This window comes from Bufo bufo, chromosome 2 (genome assembly GCF_905171765.1).
Source record: "Bufo bufo chromosome 2, aBufBuf1.1, whole genome shotgun sequence".
Classification (NCBI taxonomy): domain Eukaryota; kingdom Metazoa; phylum Chordata; class Amphibia; order Anura; family Bufonidae; genus Bufo; species Bufo bufo.
The window spans coordinates 840,216,428-840,228,474 of NC_053390.1; the positions used below are offsets into that span (position 1 = coordinate 840,216,428).

The 12,047-nt window shown below is 46.0% G+C and overlaps 1 protein-coding gene across 2 annotated transcripts; it reads right to left on the reverse strand.

The window, feature by feature from the left end:
• Nucleotides 1-1,601: 1,601 nt before the first annotated feature.
• Nucleotides 1,602-11,436, reverse strand: LOC120991865. 2 transcript variants are annotated; one of them, XM_040420615.1, is made up of 8 exons: nucleotides 11,349-11,436; nucleotides 9,201-9,282; nucleotides 8,145-8,363; nucleotides 7,518-7,626; nucleotides 6,196-6,386; nucleotides 4,673-4,806; nucleotides 3,479-3,628; nucleotides 1,602-1,778 (listed from the first exon to the last, which is right to left on the reverse strand). In XM_040420615.1, exons 2-7 carry the CDS (start codon nucleotides 9,280-9,282, stop codon nucleotides 3,479-3,481), a joined length of 885 nt encoding a protein of 294 aa, XP_040276549.1. In that variant the 5' UTR covers nucleotides 11,349-11,436; the 3' UTR covers nucleotides 1,602-1,778. The 2 variants fall into 2 exon arrangements, 1 of the variants encoding a protein (XP_040276549.1); XR_005776840.1 differs by lacking the exons at nucleotides 6,196-6,386; nucleotides 7,518-7,626; nucleotides 8,145-8,363; nucleotides 9,201-9,282; nucleotides 11,349-11,436 and adding an exon at nucleotides 5,502-5,596.
• Nucleotides 11,437-12,047: the final 611 nt, after the last annotated feature.

Below are 12,047 nucleotides of genomic sequence, written 5' to 3' on the forward strand. Positions count from 1 at the left end.
GAGAGACGACATGTGAGGGAGAAGGAGACTCCCCTTATACAGGAGTGCGGCTGAAGACAGGGTAAATGTCTGATTATTGTAAACCCTGAGAGACTACATGTGAGAGAGAGGGAGACTCCCCTTACACAGGAGTGCGGCTGAAGACAGGGTAAATGTCTGATTATTGTAAACCCTGAGAGACGACATGTGAGGGAGAGGGAGACTCCCCTTATACAGGAGTGCGGCTGAAGACAGGGTAAATGTCTGATTATTGTAAACCCTGAGAGACGACATGTGAGGGAGAGGAGACTCCCCTTATACAGGAGTGCGGCTGAAGACAGGGTAAATGTCTGATTATTGTAAACCCTGAGAGACGACGTGTGAGGAGAGAGGAGACTCCCCTTATACAGGAGTGCGGCTGAAGACAGGGTAAATGTCTGATTATTGTAAACCCTGAGAGACGACATGTGAGGGAGAAGGAGACTCCCCTTATACAGGAGTGCGGCTGAAGACAGGGTAAATGTCTGATTATTGTAAACCCTGAGAGACGACATGTGAGGGAGAAGGAGACTCCCCTTATACAGGAGTGCGGCTGAAGACAGGGTAAATGTCTGATTATTGTAAACCCTGAGAGACTACGTGTGAGAGAGAAGGAGACTCCCCTTATACAGGAGTGCGGCTGAAGACAGGGTAAATGTCTGATTATTGTAAACCCTGAGAGACGACATGTGAGAGAGAAGGAGACTCCCCTTATACAGGAGTGCGGCTGAAGACAGGGTAAATGTCTGATTATTGTAAACCCTGAGAGACGACGTGTGAGGGAGACGGAGACTCCCCTTATACAGGAGTGCGGCTGAAGACAGGGTAAATGTCTGATTATTGTAAACCCTGAGAGACGACATGTGAGGGAGAGTGAGACTCCCCTTATACAGGAGTGCGGCTGAAGACAGGGTAAATATCTGATTATTGTAAACCCTGAGAGACTACGTGTGAGGGAGAGAGAGAGACTCCCCTTATACAGGAGTGCGGCTGAAGACAGGGTAAATGTCTGATTATTGTAAACCCTGAGAGACGACATGTGAGAGAGAGAGAGACTCCCCTTATACAGGAGTGCGGCTGAAGACAGGGTAAATATCTGATTATTGTAAACCCTGAGAGACTACGTGTGAGGGAGAGAGAGAGACTCCCCTTATACAGGAGTGCGGCTGAAGACAGGGTAAATGTCTGATTATTGTAAACCCTGAGAGATGACGTGTGAGGGAGAGAGAGACTCCCCTTATACAGGAGTGCGGCTGAAGACAGGGTAAATGTCTGATTATTGTAAACCCTGAGAGAACACGTGTGAGAGGGACTATATATACTATATATCAGTGTTATTAATATACTATATGTCGGTATTATTTATGTACTATATATCAGTGTTAATAATTATGAGTCATTGTCAGTGCTATTTGCACACTGTTTTGCGGTTTTATCTTTTCAGCAGTTTTTCCTACATTTTATGGCTCTATACTGCTGTTTTTTGTAATCAGGTAGTGGTGAGATGAGCAGTGCTAGAGACAGGAGACACTGAGATGTTCTGCTGCATCACAGCTTCTTTTATTAGACAGACGAACAAGCCTTCTCCACAAGGACCTAGGGAAATCAGACCACATGGTCAGAGTGAGGAGGTGACGAGGTATCACCACAGACACACCCCAGACCCGCCCCAATGCAGAAGAGGATAGACAGAGATGCGGCACCCAGACCAAAAAATCAGCATCTGTCCCCCTCCATATGACATCTGAACCAGCAGGCAGCTGCAAGAAAATGGGGAAGATGGGTCAAATGAGCAGTGAGACTATGGACTCTATACTGTAAGAGCAGTGAGACTATGGACTCTTTACTGTAAGAGCGGTGAGACTATGGACTCTTTACTGTAAGAGCAGTGAGACTATGGACTCTTTACTGTAAGAGCAGTGAGACTATGGGCTCTTTACTGTAAGAGCAGTGAGACTATGGACTCTTTACTGTAAGAGCAGTGAGACTATGGACTCTTTACTGTAAGAGCAGTGAGACTATGGACTCTTTACTGTAAGAGCAGTGAGACTATGGACTCTATACTGTAAGAGCAGTGAGACTATGGACTCTATACTGTGAGAGCAGTGAGACTGTGGACTCTTTACTGTAAGAGCGGTGAGACTATGGACGCTTTACTGTAAGAGCGGTGAGACTATGGACTCTTTACTGTAAGATCGGTGAGACTATGGACTCTTTACTGTAAGAGCAGTGAGACTATGGACTCTTTACTGTAAGAGCAGTGAGACTATGGACTCTATACTGTAAGAGCAGTGAGACTATGGACTCTTTACTGTAAGAGCGGTGAGACTATGGACGCTTTACTGTAAGAGCGGTGAGACTATGGACTCTTTACTGTAAGATCGGTGAGACTATGGACTCTTTACTGTAAGAGCAGTGAGACTATGGACTCTTTACTGTAAGAGCAGTGAGACTATGGACTCTATACTGTGAGAGCAGTGAGACTGTGGACTCTATACTGTAAGAGCAGTGAGACTATGGACTCTTTACTGTAAGAGCAGTGAGACTATGGACTCTTTACTGTAAGAGCAGTGAGACTATGGACTCTATACTGTAAGAGCAGTGAGACTATGGACTCTATACTGTAAGAGCAGTGAGACTATGGACTCTATACTGTAAGAGCAGTGATACTATGGACTCTATACTGTAAGAGCAGTGAGACTATCGACTCTTTACGGTAAGAGCAGTGAGACTATGGACTCTTTACTGTAAGATCAGTGAGACTATGGACTCTTTACTGTAAGAGCAGTGAGACTATGGACTCTTTACTGTAAGAGCAGTGAGACTATGGACTCTATACTGTAGGAGCAGTGAGACTGTGGACTCTTTACTGTAAGAGCAGTGAGACTATGGACTCTTTACGGTAAGAACAGTGAGACTATGGACTCCTTACTGTAAGAGCAGTGAGACTATGGACTCTTTACTGTAAGAGCAGTGAGACTATGGACTCTATACTGTAAGAGCAGTGAGACTATGGACTCTTTACTGTAAGAGCAGTGAGACTATGGACTCTATACTGTAAGAGCAGTGAGACTATGGACTCTATACTGTAAGAGCAGTGAGACTATGGACTCTATACTGTAAGAGCAGTGAGACTATGGACTCTGTACTGTAGGAGCAGTGAGACTATGGACTCTTTACTGTAAGAGCAGTGAGACTATGGACTCTTTACTGTAAGAGCAGTGAGACTGTGGACTCTTTACTGTAAGAGCATTGAGACTATGGACTCTTTACTGTAAGAGCAGTGAGACTATTTACTGGTGAAAAGATGACAAGAGGTTTACCACTGGTCACATTTTTGTTGATGAGATGACAGGAATGCTCACACTATAGTGCTGAAATGATGGAGGGGCAGTGTGGTCATATTTAGGTAAGGAGAACATAGATCAGTACATTATTCTGGTAAAGTCATTTAGAATACCTAAGATATAGTAGTTTTTCTACACACAGTGATGTCCAGTGGTGGGGTCCAGGAGCTCCATGATGAAGGGTTATAGAGATCTCTGCAGCGTACACTGAAAGTACATACATCCTTCACATTGTGATTTTGTTCCTCTGTTGTCCTGGTCACCTGCAAAATGAGGATATATTTCCAGAACCTCACATTCCACTCCTGTACAGATCTACTGGAGCTGAGTATTAACATGTGGGGTATACCGCTGTCCCTAATTCATGAGGAGCCGGTACCTGCCAGGTTTACATCAACTTATATCCTGTGAATTATGTGAAAATGTGGAACTTGGTAAAGATATGAAAGTTGGTGAAAATGTGGAACCAAATAAAAAAGAAGAAACTGATTATGTTGTTGAACCTGATGAAGATATAGAAACTTGTGAAGATGTGGAACATGGTGAAGATGTGACACCTGGTGACAATATGGAACATGTTGAAGATGCGTAACCTGCAGAATGTGAAACCTGGGGAAAATGTTGTACCTGGAGATGATGCTGAATCTGGTAAATATATGAAACATGGTGAAATTGTGGAATTAGGTGCAGATATTGGACATGGTAAATGTGGAACCTAATAAAGATTTAGAACGTAGTGAAGATGAGGAACCTAATAGAAATGTAGAACTTTGTAAAGATGTGGAACATGGTGAAAATATGAAACCAGATGACAGAGTGAAACATGGTGGGGATGAGTAACTGGGTAAAATGTGAGACTTGGTGGAGATGTAGAACCTACTGACAATGTAGAACTTGGTGAAAATGTTAAGCCTTGTGAATATTTGGAAGCTAGTGAAGATGTAGACCCTAATAAAAATGGAACCTTGTACAAATTTGGAACTTGGTGAGGAAACCTGGTGACAATGTAGAAAATGTTAAATGTGGAACCCGGTGAAGATTTGGAACCTTGAGAAGATGTAGAACATTGAGAAGATTTGGAACCTGGTGAAAAAAATGCAGAACGTGGTGAAGATGTGGAAACTGATTACAAAGTGTAACGTGATAAAGATGTGGCACATGGTGAAAATGTGGAGCCTGGTGAAGATGTGGAACCTGATGACGATGGGGGGCCCCTGGAAAATGTAAAGCCTGGTGAACATCTCACACTTTATCTCTTAACTTTGCTTTGCTTTGAGGTTATCTGCACACATGTAAACTTTACTCACGTTGGTGTTGTTACGATAGTTGACCCAGAGCTCAAACACCAGGGGGAAGAAAGATAATTGATGCGTCCAAGATGGGTTAGACCAAATAATCTGCTCTCTGGTGACAGAAACATTCTCCGGGGCCCTGGGCAATACTAGAAGACCAGAAACCTCATTAACAGCATTCAACACACAGAAGAAAAGAGATATTTTTATCAATCCTGAGATGGAAGGGTGGAGTTGGGGGCGGGTAGGGCATCTGGTCAATATTTTCCCCTCTATAGCAGGAACATTGCGTTGGATGTGCCCCTCTATGACCAGTGTATGGTGTAGAATATGCTCCTCTATAACTGATACATTCTACACATGTATAACAGGCTCATCTCCAGTGTAGCAGCATATCCTCCTCCATCATCACAACCCCTCACTCTCACCACCAGGACTTCTTCTGTACTGCAGTGTCCTCCTCCATCATCACAACCCCTCATCCTCACCTCTAGGACATCTCCTGTATTGCAGTGTCTTCCTTCTCCATCATTACAACCCCTAATCCTTACCTCAAGGACCTCTCCTGTGCTGCTGTGCTCTCCTCCATCATCACAACAACTCCCCATCCTCTCCTCCAGGACCTCTCCTGTGCTGCAGTGTCCTCCTCCATTATCACAACCTTTCACGCTCACCTCCAGGACCTCTCCTGTACTTCTGTGCTCTCCTCCATCATCACCTCCAGGACTTCTTCAGTGCCGCAGTGTCCTCCTCCATCATCACAACAACCCCTCATCTTCACCTCTAGGGCCTCTCCTGTGCTGCTATGTCTTCCTCCATCATCTCAACAACCCCTCATCCTCACCTCCAGGACTTCTTCAGTGCTGAAGTGTCCTCCTCCATCATCACAACCTTTCACCCTCACCTCCAGGACTTCTCCTGTGCTGCACCTTTACTCTGTCTCTTACCTTCTACAATATGAGCACACTTATGGAGCTCAGTATCACACATGTCTTATAAAACACTTGAATATTGCGAGTTCAGTTGGAGATAATAATCTTCTGGATTACGCTGTAGCCTCCGGTGTGTTATCTGCTTACAGCTTCTGCTTTTTCTTGTGAGCGGCATGATGTTCTGTGTCCTCTCTCTATGCTCCAGTTATCAGAGATTATATACTATATTCTCTGGGCTCTTTGAAAAGTAGGGTTAATATTGAAATATTAGGATTTGGGTTCATCTTAGAAAATAAGGGTTAGGATTAGTCGTGAAATATTATGGTTAGGACTAGGGTTAGTCTTGGAATATTAGGGTTGTGACTTTAGAGTCAGGGTCAGTCTAGGAATATTTCGGTTCTGAAAAATATTAATCTTGGGATATTTTAGAACAGTAGGGTTAGGATTAGGTTTAGTCTTGGAATTTTAGGGTTATGGTTAGTCCCAGAATATTAGTGGTAGTCTTGAAATATGGTCTTGGATTATGAGGATTAATCTTTAAATCTGAGGGTGACGGTAGTTCTCAGAATTTGTTGGGTCTGCAGAATATCCAAGATGGGTACTCACCAACATCTCTCAGATAGAAGGTCCTGTGTCCACTCATATATTCACTTTTTGACATGAACTCCATAAACACATGGATGGGATCCACCTGCTCTTCAAAAGGACAGAAACCAGGAAGAGGAATGTCAAACAAAAGTCGCTCATGCCTGCCCTGTGGGACCTTTATTATCTTCCAGTCTTGGTCCATCTTGGAGCTAAAGGAGAAATCAGTGACTATTTGATCTTTGTGATGATAGAATAGTGGTTCTACACTCACCTAAAGAATTATTAGGAACACCTGTTCTATTTCTCATTAATGCAATTCTCTAGTCAACCAATCACATGGCAGTTGCTTCAATGCATTTAGGGGGGTGCTCCTGGTCAAGACAATCTCCTGAACTCCAAACTGAATGTCAGAATGGGAAAGAAAGGTGATTTAAGCAATTTTGAGCGTGGCATGGTTGTTGGTGCCAGACGGGCCGGTCTGAGTATTTCACAATCTGCTCAGTTACTGGGATTTTCACGCACAACCATTTCTAGGGTTTACAAAGAATGGTGTGAAAAGGGAAAAACATCCAGTATGCGGCCGTCCTGTGAGCGAAAATGCCTTGTGGATGCTAGAGGTCAGAGGAGAATGGGCCGACTGATTAAAGCTGATAGAAGAGCAACGTTGGCTGAAATAACCACTCGTTACAACCGAGGTCTGCAGCAAAGCATTTGTGAAGCCACAACACGCACAACCTTGAGGCGGATGGGCTACAACAGCAGAAGACCCCACCGGGGACCACTCATCTCCACTACAAATAGGAAAAAGAGGCTACAATTTGCACGAGCTCACCAAAATTGGACTGTTGAAGACTGGAAAAATGTTGCCTGGTCTGATGAGTCTCGATTTCTGTTGAGACATTCAAATGGTAGAGTCCGAATTTGGCGTAAACAGAATGAGAAAATGTACCCATCCTCTGATGGCTACTTCCAGCAGGATAATGCACCATGTCACAAAGCTCCAATCATTTCACATTGGTTTCTTGAACATGACAATGAGTTCACTGGACTAAAATGGCCCCACAGTCACCAGATCTCAACCCAATAGAGCATCTTTGGGATGTGGTGGAACGGGAGCTTCGTGCCCCGGATGTGCATCCCTCAAATCTCCATCAACTGCAAGATGCTATCCTATCAATATGGGCCAACATTTCTAAAGAATGCTATCGGCACCTTGTGGAATCAATGCCACGTAGAATTAAGGCAGTTCTGAAGGCAAAAGGGGGTCCAACACCGTATTAGTATGGGGGCACTAATAATTCTTTAGGTGAGTGTATTTAACCCAAGTGAGGAGCACTTACCTTTTGGACTTCATTCGTACCAGGCTTGGGCCAATGATTTCTTCGGCTAGTGTACAGCGTAGGACAGAGCTGGTGTAAGAATCCACAATGCAGGAGAACATCAAGGGCCCTGAGGGAGAAGATGTCTCAAGGCTGGCAATGAAGACATTGTACAATAACCTATAGAGAAGAACTTCCTCTGAAGGATGGTTGTCTCCTGCCCCGCTGGGTGACAACCAATTACAGCACCCACTTGGACTGCCACCTAGCTCTCCCTGTCTCCTGAAGGTACATCTGCTGGTTCTAAAGCTAGAGCAGTGGGACAGTTATCACTCCAAGACACCCACATGTTAATAAGCCTGTAATAATGAGTCTAGCCAAGTGGGAGGGTAGTTAAAGGGGAACTCCCATCCTCCATGGCTCCTCATGGAGTGTAGTGGCCCCACTTCCACACAGTGTACATCTTTGTGCCTCCTTACACTCAGGAGGTTTCTACCTTCTAGCAGCTTGTGTCTTTTATCTGCATAAGATTTTCCCATGCTGCAAATAGTTGTCAGGCTCCACCCACTTGTATTATTTCCCTCCCCCAGGCAGTCCTTTGACAACCAAGCTCTGCCCAGATGGAAATGAAGAATGATAGGAGATTACCTTCATCTATCAGCAAGTACCCGGAGTACTTGTGGCTGTTGTTCTGGGCATTGGTGCAGGTGTAGAAGCCGGTGCAGCGGTGATCCAGGCGGTGCAGGTGGAGTGTCTTCTGATTGGTCGCATCTTTTACACAGATCTTACGTGGAAAAGTCCAGGATATGTTGTTAGCTTCTAGCGGACACTTGAGGACATGCTCGCCCCTCAATCTGGCAGTGGGGTCTAGAAGAAAGGAACATACAGAGTGGTGTACCTTATTACATAGCAATGTACAAAAGTATTCATCCCCCCCTCCCCCTACATACTGGGGAACTTGAGGCATCAAAAGAAATGGGAACAATGCTATCAACCCCAGAAGATCAGGAAGAACAACGACATGACCATCTACTCAACCATGAGCTAGTCTACACAAAGTAGAAATATTGGTCTCTCTCGTCTGGGGACCACATGTGTGAGGGTCTGTATTCAGCGACCCTCAGTGCTGTCCACCCTCTGCACATGGAGGAGACTTGGGAGATGACGGATCTTCTCAGGAGTCACAACAGAGCCAGACATGTCTCATCCAGGAGGTGACAGAACCTCCACCGACCCTCCAGCCTCACCATAGGTAGGACTTCAGTATTGGAGGAGGAGATCTCTACTACACATGAGGAACATCACATACTGTATGTCATAAAGCCCTGGAGGACACCAAGCCATGGGGAGAAAGTTCTGTGGATGGAAGGGTCAGAAGTGGAGCTCAGTGGACAACACAGGTCCTGGTATATCAGCAGTAGATCCAGTATACACCAGTAAGACCATCATACAGTAGTCACATGGAGGTGGTGGGGTGTCTGCTGCCTCAGGACCTTCACTTATGGACATTATTCAGGGATGTCAGCACTGGGTCAGGCGATTCTTCAGAGAACACCGTCATTGTCACTGATAGTGACACAAGTATAGATCTTATTATGACCAGGATACAACTACTCCCAGCAGAGCGCCCTAATGTGGAATCATGACCCAGAACCAAGCAGGACACCCCAATAACAGGAGCCCCCACATTTACTCCATACTCACAGAGCGGCGGCCAGGAACTCGGAAGGGAATGAAGATGGTGGAATCCTAAGACCAAGACGCCAAGAGCGAGCAAGAGAGACATCTGCAAGACGAAGGAGAACCGGGTCTATGGAGGGAACCTCACACACACACGTCTCTACCACCCCACATATAACAGGCGTATCAATCACCTCACAAGCTGTAGTCATGGTGTAGTAGAGCTCAGGCTGTACTCATGTTTGACTGTGTATGGTGTAGCAGAGCTCAGGCTGTAGTCATGGTGTGGCGGTGTACAATGTAGTAGAGCTCAGGCTGTAGTCATGGTGTGACGGTGTACAATGTAGTAGAGCTCAGGCTGTAGTCATGGTGTGACGGTGTACAATGTTGTAGAGCTCAGGCTGTAGTCATGGTGTGGCGATGTACAGTGTAGTAGAGCTCAGGCTGTAGTCATGGTGTGATGGTGTACAATGTAGTAGAGATCAGGCTGTAGTCATGGTGTGACGGTGTACAATGTTGTAGAGCTCAGGCTGTAGTCATGGTGTGGTGGTGTATGGTGTAGTTGAGCTCAGGCTGTAGTCATGGTGTGGCGATGTACAGTGTAGTAGAGCTCAGGCTGTAGTCATGGTGTGGCGGTGTACAATGTAGTAGACCTCAGGCTGTAGTCATGGTGTGGTGGTGTATGGTGTAGTTGAGATCAGGCTGTAGTCATGGTGTGGTGGTGTACAATGTAGTAGAGCTCAGGCTGTAGTCATGGTGTGGCGGTGTACAATGTAGTAGAGCTCAGGCTGTAGTCATGGTGTGGCAGTGTACAATGTAGCAGAGTTCAGGCTGTAGTCATGGTGTGGCAGTGTACAATGTAGTAGAGCTCAGGCTGTAGTCATGGTGTGGCGGTGTACAATGTAGTAGAGCTCAGGCTGTAGTCATGGTGTGGTGGTGTATGGTGTAGTAGAGCTCAGGCTGTAGTCATGGTGTGGTGGTGTATGGTGTAGTTGAGCTCAGGCTGTAGTCATGGTGTGGCGGTGTACAATGTAGTAGAGCTCGGGCTGTAGTCATGGTGTGGCGGTGTACAATGTAGTAGAGCTCAGGCTGTAGCCATGGTGTGGCGGTGTACAATGTAGTAGAGCTCAGGCTGTAGCCATGGTGTGGCGGTGTACAATGTAGTTGAGCTCAGGCTGTAGTCATGGTGTGGTGGTGTATGGTGTAGTTGAGCTCATGCTGTAGTCATGGTGTGGCGGTGTACAATGTAGTAGAGCTCAGGCTGTAGTCATGGTGTGGTGGTGTATGGTGTAGTAGAGCTCAGGCTGTAGTCATGGTGTGGCAGTGTAAGGTGTAGTAGAGCTCAGGCTGTAGTCATGGTGTGGCGGTGTACAATGTTGTAGAGCTCAGACTGTAGTCATGGTGTGGCGGTGTACAATGTAGTAGAGCTCAGGCTGTAGTCATGGTGTGGCGGTGTACAATGTAGTAGAGCTCAGGCTGTAGTCATGGTGTGGCGGTGTACATTGTAGTAGAGCTCAGGCTGTAGTCATGGTGTGGCGGTGTACAATGTAGTAGAGCTCAGGCTGTAGTCATGGTGTGGCGTTGTACAATGTAGTAGAGCTCAGGCTGTAGTCATGGTGTGGCGTTGTACAATGTAGTAGAGCTCAGGCTGTAGTCATGGTGTGGCGGTGTACAATGTAGTAGAGCTCAGGCTGTAGTCATGGTGTGGCGGTGTACAATGTAGTAGAGCTCAGGCTGTAGTCATGGTGTGGCGTTGTACAATGTAGTAGAGCTCAGGCTGTAGTCATGGTGTGGCGGTGTACAATGTAGTAGAGCTCAGGCTGTAGTCATGGTGTGGCGGTGTACAATGTAGTAGAGCTCAGGCTGTAGTCATGGTGTGGCGGTGTACAATGTAGTAGAGCTCAGGCTGTAGTCATGGTGTGGCGGTGTACAATGTAGTAGAGCTCAGGCTGTAGTCATGGTGTGGCGGTGTACAATGTAGTAGAGCTCAGGCTGTAGTCATGGTGTGGCGGTGTACAATGTAGTAGAGCTCAGGCTGTAGTCATGGTGTGGCGGTGTACAATGTAGTAGAGCTCAGGCTGTAGTCATGGTGTGGCGGTGTACAATGTAGTAGAGCTCAGGCTGTAGTCATGGTGTGGCGGTGTACGGTGTAGCAGAGTCAGGTCTTATTACCTTCCTTCTTGTTCGGTGTGATGGTGGAGTCTGGAGCCCTCGCTCCTTTTATTTGGGGTGAGTGGATGTGGGGGCGTCCTGATGAGGGGGCGTCCTGATGTGGGGGCGTCCTGATGAGAGATAAGAGAGTGACCGGTGAATGTGGAGAAAGAGGAAGAATATATTTATCACCGCAGAGAGTCTTCGGCCAAGTATTTGTCACCACAGATTCCACTGATAACAAGGGGCTTAAGTCACCAACACCCCAGACGCCTCCACGTGTGACGCTGAGGGATCGCTCCTATCATACACCTCCGACATCATGGAGAAGGATGAGAAGCAGCTGCCCCCACACTTCACACCCACATCCTACTCCAGGGTAGGGTTGTCTGTAACACGGGTCATATAGCATATCCAAAGAATAGGCAGCCCTCCAAATGTGGTGAAAGGTGACGAGCAGTTTATTCCCAGGCAACGTTTCAGCCACACACTGGGGCCTTTGTCAAGCATTACAATATAATATAAATACCTGGATACAGTCATGTGATGAAAGTGGGTCATGTAACCATTCAGAGTATCAGTGGTTACAGCTTGTAATAGTACAGTCCAACATAACAGTGCATGATTATAATGAATTTCCATAGTTACAATGTAATTTCCATAGTTACAAACGTGATTAAAATACATATATATCATGTCGATATTTATACAAACATATAA

Bases quoted from the DNA above. Each gene is read 5' to 3' on its own strand.
- LOC120991865 (XM_040420615.1), bottom strand. From the start codon at position 9,282: ATGTCTCTCTTGCTCGCTCTTGGCGTCTTGGTCTTAGGATTCCACCAT. The intron at 8,364-9,200 runs GTGAGTATGGAG...CCTTTCTTCTAG, and splicing joins GAGTTCCTGGCCGCCGCTCT to ACCCCACTGCCAGATTGAGG. The intron at 7,627-8,144 runs GTAATCTCCTAT...CTTCTCCCTCAG, and splicing joins GTACTTGCTGATAGATGAAG to GGCCCTTGATGTTCTCCTGC.